Below are 12,659 nucleotides of genomic sequence, written 5' to 3' on the forward strand. Positions count from 1 at the left end.
CTGTCCAGTGTCCGTCCACTTAGTTATTTTTAGCAGATGTAGATACACCCAACACAGTTTATGCGAGAGAGTCGATCTCCAGATGCGACAATGTGCGCCGTTTATGATACATGGGTATAATTACAAGCCGTTCTGTTATGTTCAACGGCAATGTTTTGTACGTACACAATCAATTGTAGATGTTCAGAGCTAAAATCCTTCAGATCTTCAGCTAAATCACTGTTTTGTTCTGGTTTGTATGGAGCAGAGGCCCTAATTTCTCGATGCAAATGGTACCGGTAGAGACACTGGAATGGCTTCCATCCGGGGAAACTTGCTGGCTTTGCCTCGCACCACTGAAGAACAATACTAGTATCGGTCCCAGTCCACTGGACCCTAAAGTTCACTCTCTTTTCCCACAATACCAGTGAGAGGCCATGCATCAGTCGCGGCAAATGTGAACACAAAATGACGTTTCAATTTATTTGATTGGTTGGCTGCTGAACCGTGTACAGTGAATGGATGATGCAGAGAAATGCCACCTGCAGGAACTTCCAAATGGACAGCGCCACTGGAGTCAAAGTTCGCGTCGTTGATTTCTGAGGCAAACTTGTCTCCGTCGTGATGATTATAAAGCGGATCTTTATGACTTCCTGGTATGACTTGTAGACAGCCTTTAGAAGCACAATGTATTTATATTAAATCAATTCATAATTTCTGCCGCAATGGGAGAACACTTCAAACTAACACATCCGGTCAAATTTCGCTTCTTTTCTACAATAATGCACCCATCCTACTGTCCTCTGTCTTACCACGATGGATTATATTAAACTAGCTTAGCTTTAAGCTAAACTGCATGTCTACGGATAAACTCGGTTGAATAGAACAAATATATATATATATAAGTTAACTCGAAGAAAATTATACTGCTAAGAGTATTTCTCTTTTAGTGGCGACCTTTAGCAGCTGCCTCTTGTAAACAACTACCTGTTAAAAGAGTCTGCCTTCGCGAGACAAAATGGCTGAGTAAGGCCGGATAATGCTCTAATCCCCCAGGGAGAAGCATAGCACGTAAGCAAGCTCTCTCCAATTTTCACGCCACTCCGAGAGAGCTTAGCTTGCGCGAAGCCAGGAGAAGTGTTGTATGAAAAACAGTTGCAAAACGGTCTTCTTCATATATACCCTGACCATATTCTTCACTTAGAAGGCATCTATCATGTGTAGTGACATAAACTTATCTTCGCTCTCTTACCATTTTCGCGACAGGAGTCATCAATGGAGAGGAAACCAGTCACAAGGCTTTGATTTGTGTGAGGCCAGAAAACCCAGTCTTGGTGCCATTTGATTGGATAACCACTGTGCTTTGGACATTTGAAAAACAGAAGGTCGTGTTGAATGTAACGGACGGAGGGACCTATCTAAAAACAACAACAACAACAAACATCAACAGAGGAAGTGATCCTTGAAGCCATTCAAAAGATCGACAAACACTGGTAGACAAGCAAATGTACTAGACAGCAATGATTCGATTTACTTTTTTAGACCCTTTTAATATTTTTAACTTTTTATATTTAACAGATAGCACCTATTGGAAAAGGGCGCTTATCACGAACAGATTACTTATTTCTTTTTCAACAGTGCATCTGAATGTGGTACAATACTACTTTGAATCAAGAGGCTCAGATAGTCTTACTTTCAGACGAGAAAGAAGACTACATAAAAAAAATCACCTTATCAGACCGGCTATTCTACGTCAATGTTTTGAATGTCACTTTTGATAAGGGGGCGCTTAATTATTGGGAAGGGGACTTATAAACACAGAGGAGTTTATAAATATTTAAAGGGGCATTCATTAGAAGAAGGGCGCTAAATCGAATCATTACAGCAAATGTTTTCTCCCTTCGTAAGAAGCAGTCTTCAGTTTATCACGAGCATTGAACAAAATAAGAGTGCTCTGTCCACAGACCCTCTATTTTGTCTTTAGTTCGGCGAGATCGCAAGCTTAGCGAAATAAGGGGATACACGTGGGATATACGCGCTAAAACGCAAGGGGGGCGGGGGTCGGCTGGGGAAAGTTCAATTTTCAAATTTTTGCGCGCCCACTTCTCGGCTGCTCTCGCGCTCCGCGCTCGTATCGCTCGCGTGCTCGAAGGAAGAAAAATAACTCGTAGTAAAAAGACAAATGCCTGTGAACAGACGAAATAAAGAAAAAAATAACGAGTCCCATGCGCACACCGATCTTTGGTGGGCTGGAGTGTCACTCGGATGCTCTTACCGCTGAGGTACAAGATGACCTGGGCAGCGTTGAAAACCAGATCAAGCTAACCGAGGATTAACGAGAATTTTGATTTCATTTTTTTTTTCAACTTTTGGGTTGGGTTTTCTGTTTATATTGTTTGTCCTTCAGTCTTGAGATTGAGTAATCTCAAACTACACAAAACATAGGCAGTCAAAAACATTTTTATATTCAAGAAAAATTAATGCGTTTGTTACCTTTTAATCCTGGATTAGCGTTAACCTGCTTTCGAACAAGGCCTACATGTAACTAGGTTTCATACGGAATGGGACGATGTGTGCCATGCGCTGCATTCTGCTAGGATCAGTGACGTGCATGGTGGCGTATTTGCTCCCTTGTGAGGACCCAAGGGTGTTATCCCCCAGATGTCATGTCGCGTAAGTTATAAGGGACCAGAGACGAAATGCCATTCAAATTAAAACGCCTACAGTTAATTTAGCTTGATTACCAGCTCACAAACCATGTCCAGCAGTTTTTTTTCATGGTGTATTAGATGAAGCAGAGGATGAAACATCGAAGGTAGCCGAATTCGTTTCAAAACGAGCTTGGATAAAGTGTCGTCCCACTCAAGGTTGAAATTTCTGTCGGACTTTGTCATAGAAGCGCTCCTGGTGAAGTGAAAAGAAAACTTACAGTATTGCACGAACCGATGATGTACGCCAAAGCTTTATCAGTCGATTCCAGCAAAACCCATCCTCACGGCCAGCCGACCTCGCCATTATGTGAAAAAACCTCAGGGTAAATGTTGTGTTGCCATTGATTGGTGGAAGTGCCCTATGGTGCATTAAAAGAGAAAGTATACTCTTCGCCTCTGGGATCGTGCATTAACAATTAAGTAAGACCAAATGGTAATACTAGACTGTTCACAGCCTCTCTATTACTCAACGCACGCGAAAGAAAAAGCGACCGAAGCGATCCGCGAGCTCGAAGCACGAGGGGGCAAGGGCGGAGAGGCGAACGAAGCGAGCCAAACGAAGTCACCACCCCGTACCCGTCAAGTCTCTTGTTGTGCGCTGGCCGGCGTCCAGCTTTCTCGCGAATAGGAATACGAGAAAATACAGAGGTATGTGAACAGTCTAGATAATGCACAAAAAATAGATATAGTCCTAGTATTCTTCTAACAGCCGGGTCCTGGTGTTTTTTGTGGATTTGTAATCTAACTCTGATATCTTTAGTCAGTCTATTGCCTGATTCCCTGGGCACTTCTGAAATAAATTGACTGACCTCCAGGCAATTAGTAGTTTTAATTCCTAGACCTTCCGTTTCAGTTCACGTGCTTAAGCGTGAAATTTTACGGATTCAACGAAAATTATGACATTCTCTTGGTGCTTTAGCGTGAGAAAACCTAGGGATATACTGTTGGCTAATAGTGTGCAATGGCTCAGCCAATCGGATTGCAGCATTAATTTGCATTAGTGTTCAGGTAGAATTCTACTAAATACTGATAGTGAAGTTGCCATGACAACATGCCACCGCCGAAATCTAGCATTTGGCATTCAAAAAATGTCCAACTGTTGAGTCGTCAGCCCGTGTGTAGCCACTCAATCTCCTAAAAAACAAAATCTGGGGGAGGACGTCACCTACCTCCGATTTTTCTTGGAAAGGCAGCTGGCCGTACACAGGCTATTTTGTTGTCTCCTTCGATGACCAAATAGCCGTCTTTCTCATACTGAAGAGACGTTAAAACAGTAAAACTGTCACTATCAGGTGGAAACAATTCAGCGCTTTTTAATCGTTGTTCATATATTCTTGATCTTTGCTTTGGCATTTAACTGTTCTCATTAGTATAAAATAATCGAGGTGAAATCATTCGCAAGCCTCTTTTATGACAAATTCATCGCGGCAGACAACATATGAAATCTTTACCTTCATTTCATAATCAGCTGCATGGCCACCGATCGCGATATTCGAACTCTTCTTTAGAAACGTTTTCTTGAATAGTATGGAACCTTAAGTACCTTTCTCTTTTGTTCCTCTGTAAGGCCCATCTTTCAAACTCAAGTTATTTTGCAAACCTGGTTTGCTTGTCTGATCTGAAACTGATAAAATTTAGACTTTTTAAATAACTACTAGAAGCCCTAGATAGAAACCGACTGTGAAATTAAATATGTGAACAGCATGTGGAAACTATCTCAAATGTTGAACGGGTTTCAAACCTGTTACATATGATTTTCATCCATCACCAACAATAGCATTTCACAGCCCAAGCCTTTGCTGTCATCGTGACAACGTGAAGTCACGCGATACTGCCCACCATTCGCGGCCTAAGCCTGTCCTTCTTTAATAGCCGGCGGGGCCTTGGCACGAGGAAAAGGTGCCTGTATGGGCTGCTTGATTCCTTACTTAAATCGTTTGAAACGGTTAACCGATTGCACCTTTTCGAAAAACAGCAACTTTCGACCTAACCAGTTAACCAAAAACTAAACTTCAAGAACTTCATTTTTAATAACTGAACCAGTTGCAACGTACGGAGTAGAAATCATTGTTGACTTACAATTCTTCAGTCAGGAAATCCAAAGCTTCAGTTCTCCACCAACCAATTAATCTTATTGGGACGCTCGGCAAAGAATAAGGCGAGAAGCACCAGGAATCTGATTTCTGTCTTTATTAGTCTTGAGTGTAACAAGCACAATTATCTGCTAACTAATTACCCAATTGATAGGCATGTGTGGTCTCACCGGCGGGCCGACTAACTTAAGAGTGAGATTAGACATCTTGTTTAGAACAATAACCCACTAGGCCAAACATTTTAAGCAAAGAACTTGATACCATAAACACTTAACATTCGCCGGAAAAATGACGGCAAAACAGGAACTTTAGTGGAGCTCCAAAGCAAGCCCAAACAAGACCGCCAACGGAAGCTATTGTCAGTTTAGGATGAGGAACTATTAACGGACAAAGACAAACAAAGTGAGGACAAAAACTACATGTGCGGCCCTGCGGCTGCTTGAAACACAGGACTTCCACCATGACCAAAAACAACCGATAAAATACTCAGACAAAAACCTAAACAATTCTGAAAACTCATATCGAAGTTCATAACAACGCAGTCAAAACCTGGCAGATAGTTGTTTGAATCTCCTAAGTTTATTAAAAAACAAAACCTCTTCTGTTTTTCGTATAAAACGCAAGTCACTCCTTGCATATTTGGTCCTCTCTACCGCGTTTTCAGGTAAAAGTGGACACCAGACAATTTTGGCGAAAATGTTTAAAAGTCAGCAAATGCCTCTTTTAATTAAGGAGCAACGCCAGATATTAAAGTACAGGTTGGAGATATTATCAAAATTCAGGAGTATTCAAATACAGGTTTTACTATGACGTCTATGGTACACGACTCTAGTATTTCCAACCTATTTTTAACGCCCTACGGCATGTTTTGTGTCACATTTCAACTGTTCACCATCAGAAAACAGGCTCTTACTTGGTGTAGAAGACACGGCAGCTGATTTAAAACAACAGAGAACAGAAGTACAAGGAAAACAATAGAACCAGTAAGTTTGCGAGTCGGTGTTCTATTGTGACGTGTCCTGTGTCTTCTACACCAAGAAGGAGCCAGAAAACAGAACAGAAACCTTTAGTTCTGGGTAAACAAGTTCGTAAATTATAGGCTTGTGCAGAAATTGAAAATAATCTTTTCTTCAGTAACTGGGGATGCCGTGAATTGACTTGCTTTGTTCCGAATAGAAGAGATCCATACTTTCAGTTTCAAATGGAACCGGAAGCGACACTGGAATGGCTTCCATCCGGGGAAATTTGCTTGCTTTGCCTCGCACCACTGAAGAACAATATCGGTTCCAGTCCACTGGACCCCAAAGTTCATTCTCTTTTCCCACAATACCAATGAGAGGCCACGCATCTGTCGCGCTAAAGGAGAACGCAAAATATCGTCTCGGTCCATTTGATTGGTTGACCGCTGAACCGTGTACAGTGAATGGATGATGCAGGGAAATGCCACCTGCGGGAACTTCCAAATGGACAGCGCCACTGGAGTCAAAGTTCGCGTCGTTGATTTCTGAAGCAAACTTGTCTTCGTCGTGGTGATTATAAAGCGGACCTTTATGACTTCCTGGTATGACTTGTAGACAGCCTTTAGAAACAGAAAGTATATGAAATTAAATTATAATTCAGTTTACAATCTTCCATTACCGAAGTTTGCTGTTGTGTACTATGAAACGTGATGGCAGACTGAACAGAGTCATGTACAGACAGATTTGTATAGAATGCTGTATTTGTTAGATACCACAATGATTAAACAAGACTGCCATACAGTAACCACATTCTTAGCCAGCGCAAACCCAATGAACCAGTAGAAAGACTCCTGAAACTGGAAGCACGATTACAACACTCCAAACATTTATCTTTTATAGCCCTTAGCATATCTTGTAAGGAGGTGCCCAAAAGCTACTACCTTAGCATGACAAAATGGGTGTTTGCGTAGCCTCTTCCAGGCGTTCAGTTAGTTGGGGCTCAGCGCGAAGCAAGTCGCGCTTTTTTTATTTTTTCGCGCGCCGTTTTTCGCGCTGCGCCCCAACTAACTGAACGCCTGAAAGAGGCTAGTGTTTGCGTCACATAGTGTCACGCTTCCGTTCTTGCAAAAGCGTTGCGTGACTATCGGAAGGAACCTCTTATCTTTATTCTTATCCTTCTTATATTCCTTACGTGGCAGACCCTGTGGCCTCATGGTTAGTGCGCTCGTCTCCGGATCGAGCCGATTGCTCGATTCGAGCGAGGTTGGAGCCCTGGCCGGGAACATCGCGTTGTGTTCTTGAGCAAGACACTCACTCGTCTCTCACAGTGCCTCTCTCCACCCAGGTGTACAAATGGGTACCGGTGAACTTAATGCTGGGGGTAACCCTGCGATGGACTAGCGTCCCATCCAGGGGGGAGTAGAAATACTCCTAGTCGCTTCATGCTACAGAAACCGGGATACGCTTCGGCCTGATGGGCCTCTTGGTTCGTAGGCAGACTTTCTTTTATATATATTCCTTACACAAAAGGCATCTATGCAACTCAGATCTCTTACCATTTTCACGCCGGGAGTCGTCAATAGAGAGGAAACCAGTCACAAGACTTTGATTTGTGTGAGGCCAGAAAACCCAGTCTTGGTGCCATTTGATTGGACAACCGCCACGGTCTGGATAGTTCAAAAACAAACAGTCGTGTTGAATGTAACGGATGGAGGGACCGATCTGAAAAGCAGAGCAAATAATGTTTCAAGCAATTCAACCGAAGCAAGAAGGCGTGCATACGCTTGGAAATTCCAAGAGAGAGGGGTAGGAACCAAAAGTGGAATTTCCACATGGATGGGGGACTGGGGAGGTTCTAGCCTGTTCCAGGCTCTTGGTCAGTAGGGACGATCGAAAAAGCGGGTGGGTGATGAGCAGGGTCAGGCTCTTGAAAAATCGTTGGTGGGGGAAACAAGAGATGGTATTATTTTCAAGTTTCGTTTGGAGAACTTCAAGGATTTTTAATACCTAACATGGCGTGTAACTTTCTCTGCTCAGATTCTCCCAACAGCGAAATTTAGAAAGGGAACGAAAGACAGCAGAAACGAAACTTATAAGCCCACAGCAAATCCACTGAACCAAGAGATTATGATCATGGTCTCCTGACCGAACCCAGAAGCTTACCAGGTCAGAAACAATGTCCAGCAGTTTTTTGTCGTGATGTATGTCTTCAAAGACAGGATGAACCACTGAAGGCAAGTTCACGCGTTTCAAAACTGGTTTGGACGAATTGTCTTTCCACTCAAGATTGTAATTTCCGTCAGACTCTGTCATGGTGGCGGCCCTGGTGAAGCGAAAGAAGACATACAGTGTTACGACAACGGCAACGAGAACGCCACCAAACAAAAGGTTTTATGAGCAAAATAATCACTGTGCACGTGCGTTATAAATCTTTGTATATTCCGTAACTGTCCTCTTCAAAACAACAACGTGAAATGATCAAGTTTTGCGTTTTTTGAAGAACTTAAGCCACGACTGCTAATTTTTCGTACTTTGATCTGAAATTGATCACTGGCGTTACATCTTTAGTTTGAGTAGGGATTTAGACCGCTCGGCTTACTGAGCAGTTCTAGATAATTGCGAAATTCAAAAGTAAAATATTAATCCATTTTTTTTTCAGCCGTGGTGGTCACCGAGACGTTACCAGTTAATTCCAGCAATGGCCATCCCCCCTTCTAGGCCACGCCCGGGAACAGAAGTCGTCTGAAAGGAATGGACAAATTAAACACTGTGGTAAATTGAAATGTCCCATGGATATGTCTCGCTGAGATGATATGCCCCCCAGGGCAATGAAAATAAGGCAAAATTCTACACTTCTAGGGGCATCCACTAACAGTGCTCAGTCACACCATGTAATAAGGCAAGCGATATAACTTTTTTTTTTTTTAATAAAAAATAGGAAAGAATCTCTTGCTTTTACCTCAAAACAAATTCATCCGCGGCTTCAGAAAGCTTCTTCACTTTGGCAGCATCAAACACGTCTTCGATGACCAAATAGCCGTCTTTCTCATACTATGACAAAACATGTAAAAATCTTAATTGTCAGCGTGTAAGATAGCCTCCTGCGCAGACGCTCTTTTGGGCTCGTCAACCAATCTTTTCTTTCAGGTGTTACGTATATGTTCCAAAGCAAAACTGAGTATTACAATATTGAAGCAGCGGTGCGGAAAGCCCGTTCCTCGCCATTCAAGTGACGCACGCATAAGCAGAAGCATAAGAAGCTTACGTGCGACATAAGCGTAAGCACAAGCGTTCTTCTTATGCTTATGCATAATTAATGGCTTATGCATAAGCCATTTTAAAACTATGGCTTATGCTTATGTCGGTGTTATATTCAGTGAAAACATGTTGGCACAAGCATAAAGTGCTCGCTGATTGGCTGTAAGTCTTTTGCTCTGTTATGCTTATGCTTATGCCAACACGTCCCCACGGGACACAATAGCAAAGATATCAGTGACGTCACCTATTGTTATTAATATGCCAACCAGAGAACTATTGGCTGGTGAAACAAAGGATTTTTTTGTTTATCGTTTTGGACATTTAAATAACAAAAACAATGTTTGTAAACAGATAGATTTAGGGGACCTAAATAGGGATAACCTCATGGTCCTCCTTTTCAAATACTCTTTGTACTCTGTATTTGAATAAAGTATTATCATCATATCTTCCCTATAGCGACAGACCGGTGAGCATAAGTAGAAGAAGAACGCACGGTTTTGATATTCTTATGTTTATAATTATGTCCGGCCATCCCCACCAGCGCATAAGCTTCTTTTATGCTTATGTTTATGCTTCTACGTGCGTCGCAAGTGAGGACCGGACTTAAATAAATGGAAATTTTTACCGATGTCACGCAACGCTTACCCCCTGCCACAAATTTCTTTGTTAGGGTCCCATAATTTCATGAGTTTGCAACAAATTTTTGTCAAACTTCACACATTTATTAACTTTGATATGATAATTCGAGTGGTGAGGCTTAAGTTTTGATTGAATGAAAAATTCGTAAAAGCGTGACATCGGTAAAAAGGTCCATTGCGTGACGACGCAACACCCGGCTGGACTCAGGAGACCAGAGGGACTCAATCTCTTACCTCAAGTCTTCGTCAAGAGGAGGGAAGACTCTGGTCGACTCTGGGTACGAGGTTGTCAATCAAAGTCAGAAAAACTGCCTGTGTTTCTCCAGCTAGTCACACGCACAGTGTTTTAGCGTTCTCCCGACTACAAATGCAAATACTTGTTATAAAACACCGCCCAATTGCAAATTGATTTATGCGCTTTTTTCGACATTACTGATAGTTGATTTTTAAATCCGCATTCCCTGCGCTGACACGTACCGAACTATCACCTGAACAGCTGCGAAGAGAATCATGTTCGCCGCCCGCGGGAGTAACCGCACTCACGCCGTCGCTTCAGTTCTAGGTTTCTCTTGAAATGTCGAAGAGCGAATACCGAGACAATTTCTATTGAAGTCTACAAATGAAGACCGCGACCGTCCAAATAGACAGTCAAACCGGACTAAATCGAGATCCCTGAATTCTGGCAATAGAGAATGAATTACATGTAGTTCAGGTAATCGCCAAGGTAATTTTGAAGATTTATTACCAATAAAAAATTTATTTAATACGCATTGCGCCTGATCACTGATTATTGTGCTAGAAGAAACTTTATCCCAACTGGTGCCCTTCTGAAAAGGTCGAAGTTAAAAACAAAATAAACTTTCAGACCATCAGCCCTCAAAGGGTTGGCTATAGCCCGGGGGTGGTAGCTAGCCGCTCATTTTACAGAACTATAACTTTACCTTTAGCTTTTGTTCCTTTGTAAGGCCCATCATTCAATTTTTTTACACTGATGGTTGGGCAATGCCAGCTGCGACGTTCCTGTATGATTGCTGAGCTAGTTTGGTGCTAGTTTCTGATCTTAAACTGTAGATTGTTCACGGCCGCTCTTTCTGAGTTCGTGTAAATGTTAATTCTTGTTTACTTAGATTGTCACGCGATCTCTTATAAGTCATTCCTGTCCAGACCCCTCCTGCTCTGCGCAGGACACCTGGAAGTACTATTTCCAAAACGAGAGCGAGTGTTTGATCGGGGTATCCAAACACCGAGAAACAAATGAAAGCACGAGGCCGTAGGCCGAGTGCTTTTATTGTTTCGAGGTGTTTGGATACCCCGATGAAACACGAAGCACGAGTTTTGGAAATAACTTCTCATGATCACTCTTAAAGAAATAATAAACAAAGACTTCCAATTAGAATTGTTTGCTGTCTAACATTCCTTCCTCGATAATTTCAATATCAATGATATTTTTTACCAGCGTAATTAATTTGCATTTATGGTGCGATTTAATTTATTCTGAGATGTGAAAGTTGCTGGGGTTGCCAGCATTTACAAGTTGTCGTTCAGTCAGGATGTATATCGCAAGAAAGTCGTTCGAGAGATTTCGGTAGCCGAAAAGTGTGGAGGATGAGAAGAAAAGTGTTGATAATACAGTACCGAAATCAACAGCTCATAAAGCCAAATGGTCGTGTAAGGTTTTCGAGGAATGGAAACCGCATCGATTAGTGAAGTCCTGTACTTTGGAACCCGGCGGTCTTTTTACCACGAAAGACTTTGAAGAAAGAGTGCAAACTTTGGAAACGGCCATTACAGATATGCCTGCATGCAGTCTCAACTACTGGCTGTCGAAGTGCGTTCAAGAAGTAAACAATTCTTCTGGGGAACGTTATCCTTCCCGTTAGTTGTACTCGATTATTTGCGGACTGAAGCGCCACCTTTCTGATGTAAATGGAAGTGCTGCATTGAACCCTTTGGACATGTCCGACCGAAGGTAAGTTACATTTTTTGGGGATAAAATTTGGTTCGCGTTAACTACTTGTGTGCATTGTTTTTAATACTACTTTTTTTTCTTTCGCTTTCTTAGGTTTGTGACATTTCGGCGTGTTTTGGATGCAGAAATGAAAGAAGCAACGCGAATGGGTGTGACTTTGAAAACAAAAGGAGACACATTGTAAAAGCTTACTTCTGAGTAATAAATATTCATTGATTTTGTGCAAGTTGTCATTGTGCATATTTTAGTGGTATATACCACTCTCACTGGAGAGTGGTATACTGTTTTTCATTGGGTATCCAAACACATGCACGTGATGTGGTATACATCTTGTGGTTGGTAGTTGACCTTATGAATTATTAATGAGTTTGAGAAGCTTCTGTCATACACCATAGCTGAACAACTTGATGGAAGAAGATGGGCATTCAGACCTTCCTTGTAACTATGATTTTTGATGTTTCAAAATTGTTCAGCTTGTGGATCAGAGGATCTTTGGTAATTGCTGCTACATGCTGACTTTTGCTTATGACTACCCAACCTCGGATAATGAATTCCATGACTTTTGATATCTTCACTGAATCTCGGTTATCAGTCATTATACCTGTATTGACTTGTATGATATGGAAACTGAAATCGAGACGTGTCACTTAAGTTAGAAATGTTCGGTGGTAGGCGAAAAAAAAAAATGGCTGAGTTATGGTGCGTTCCTTTGGGGTGCTAATATGACTAATATGGATCAGGATCAGTGATCCAAGATCAACTTCTACTGGTCACAATATCAAATGGGACCATTTCGAGATCTTAGCAAGTGGGCAATGTGATCTACAGTTTAAAATCAAGGAAACAGTGTTAATACGGGACTTAAAACCCGCCCGAAATGAAAAACGTCGGTAGTGAAAACTATTTCTTTATTAATTTACACCGGATGTATTTTCTTTTGTTTATTGTTTTCTAGCTAGTTACCAATACCTCGCTTTAGTTTTAGTCTTTTTAAATTTTGTCATATTTTGAAACCGTCACTTCTGAAGATGTGTGCTGTAACATACAAAACG

The 12,659-nt window shown here is 41.8% G+C and overlaps 2 protein-coding genes across 3 annotated transcripts; both read right to left on the minus strand.

Moving 5' to 3' along the window:
• Positions 1-252: 252 nt before the first annotated feature.
• LOC145471101 (putative alpha-ketoglutarate-dependent hypophosphite dioxygenase) lies at positions 253-4,263 on the minus strand. Its single transcript, XM_081454800.1, is given in 6 exon segments — positions 253-653; positions 1,232-1,397; positions 2,736-2,883; positions 3,267-3,351; positions 3,860-3,944; positions 4,234-4,263. Coding segments are annotated over 6 exon segments (915 nt in total).
• A 537-nt stretch (positions 4,264-4,800) lies between these two features.
• On the minus strand, positions 4,801-12,131 carry LOC145478276 (putative alpha-ketoglutarate-dependent hypophosphite dioxygenase). 2 transcript variants are annotated; one of them, XM_081456240.1, is made up of 5 exons: positions 10,580-12,131; positions 8,702-8,793; positions 7,906-8,065; positions 7,299-7,464; positions 4,801-6,362 (listed from the first exon to the last, which is right to left on the minus strand). In XM_081456240.1, the coding sequence occupies exons 1-5, from the start codon at positions 10,610-10,612 to the stop codon at positions 5,914-5,916; spliced, it is 900 nt and encodes a 299-aa protein (XP_081312366.1). In that variant the 5' UTR covers positions 10,613-12,131; the 3' UTR covers positions 4,801-5,913. The 2 variants fall into 2 exon arrangements, with proteins under 2 accessions (XP_081312366.1, XP_081312367.1); XM_081456241.1 differs by having other exon boundaries at positions 9,873-12,131.
• Positions 12,132-12,659: the final 528 nt, after the last annotated feature.

Source organism: Orbicella franksi, chromosome 2 (assembly GCF_964199315.1).
Source record: "Orbicella franksi chromosome 2, jaOrbFran1.1, whole genome shotgun sequence".
NCBI lineage: Eukaryota > Metazoa > Cnidaria > Anthozoa > Scleractinia > Merulinidae > Orbicella > Orbicella franksi.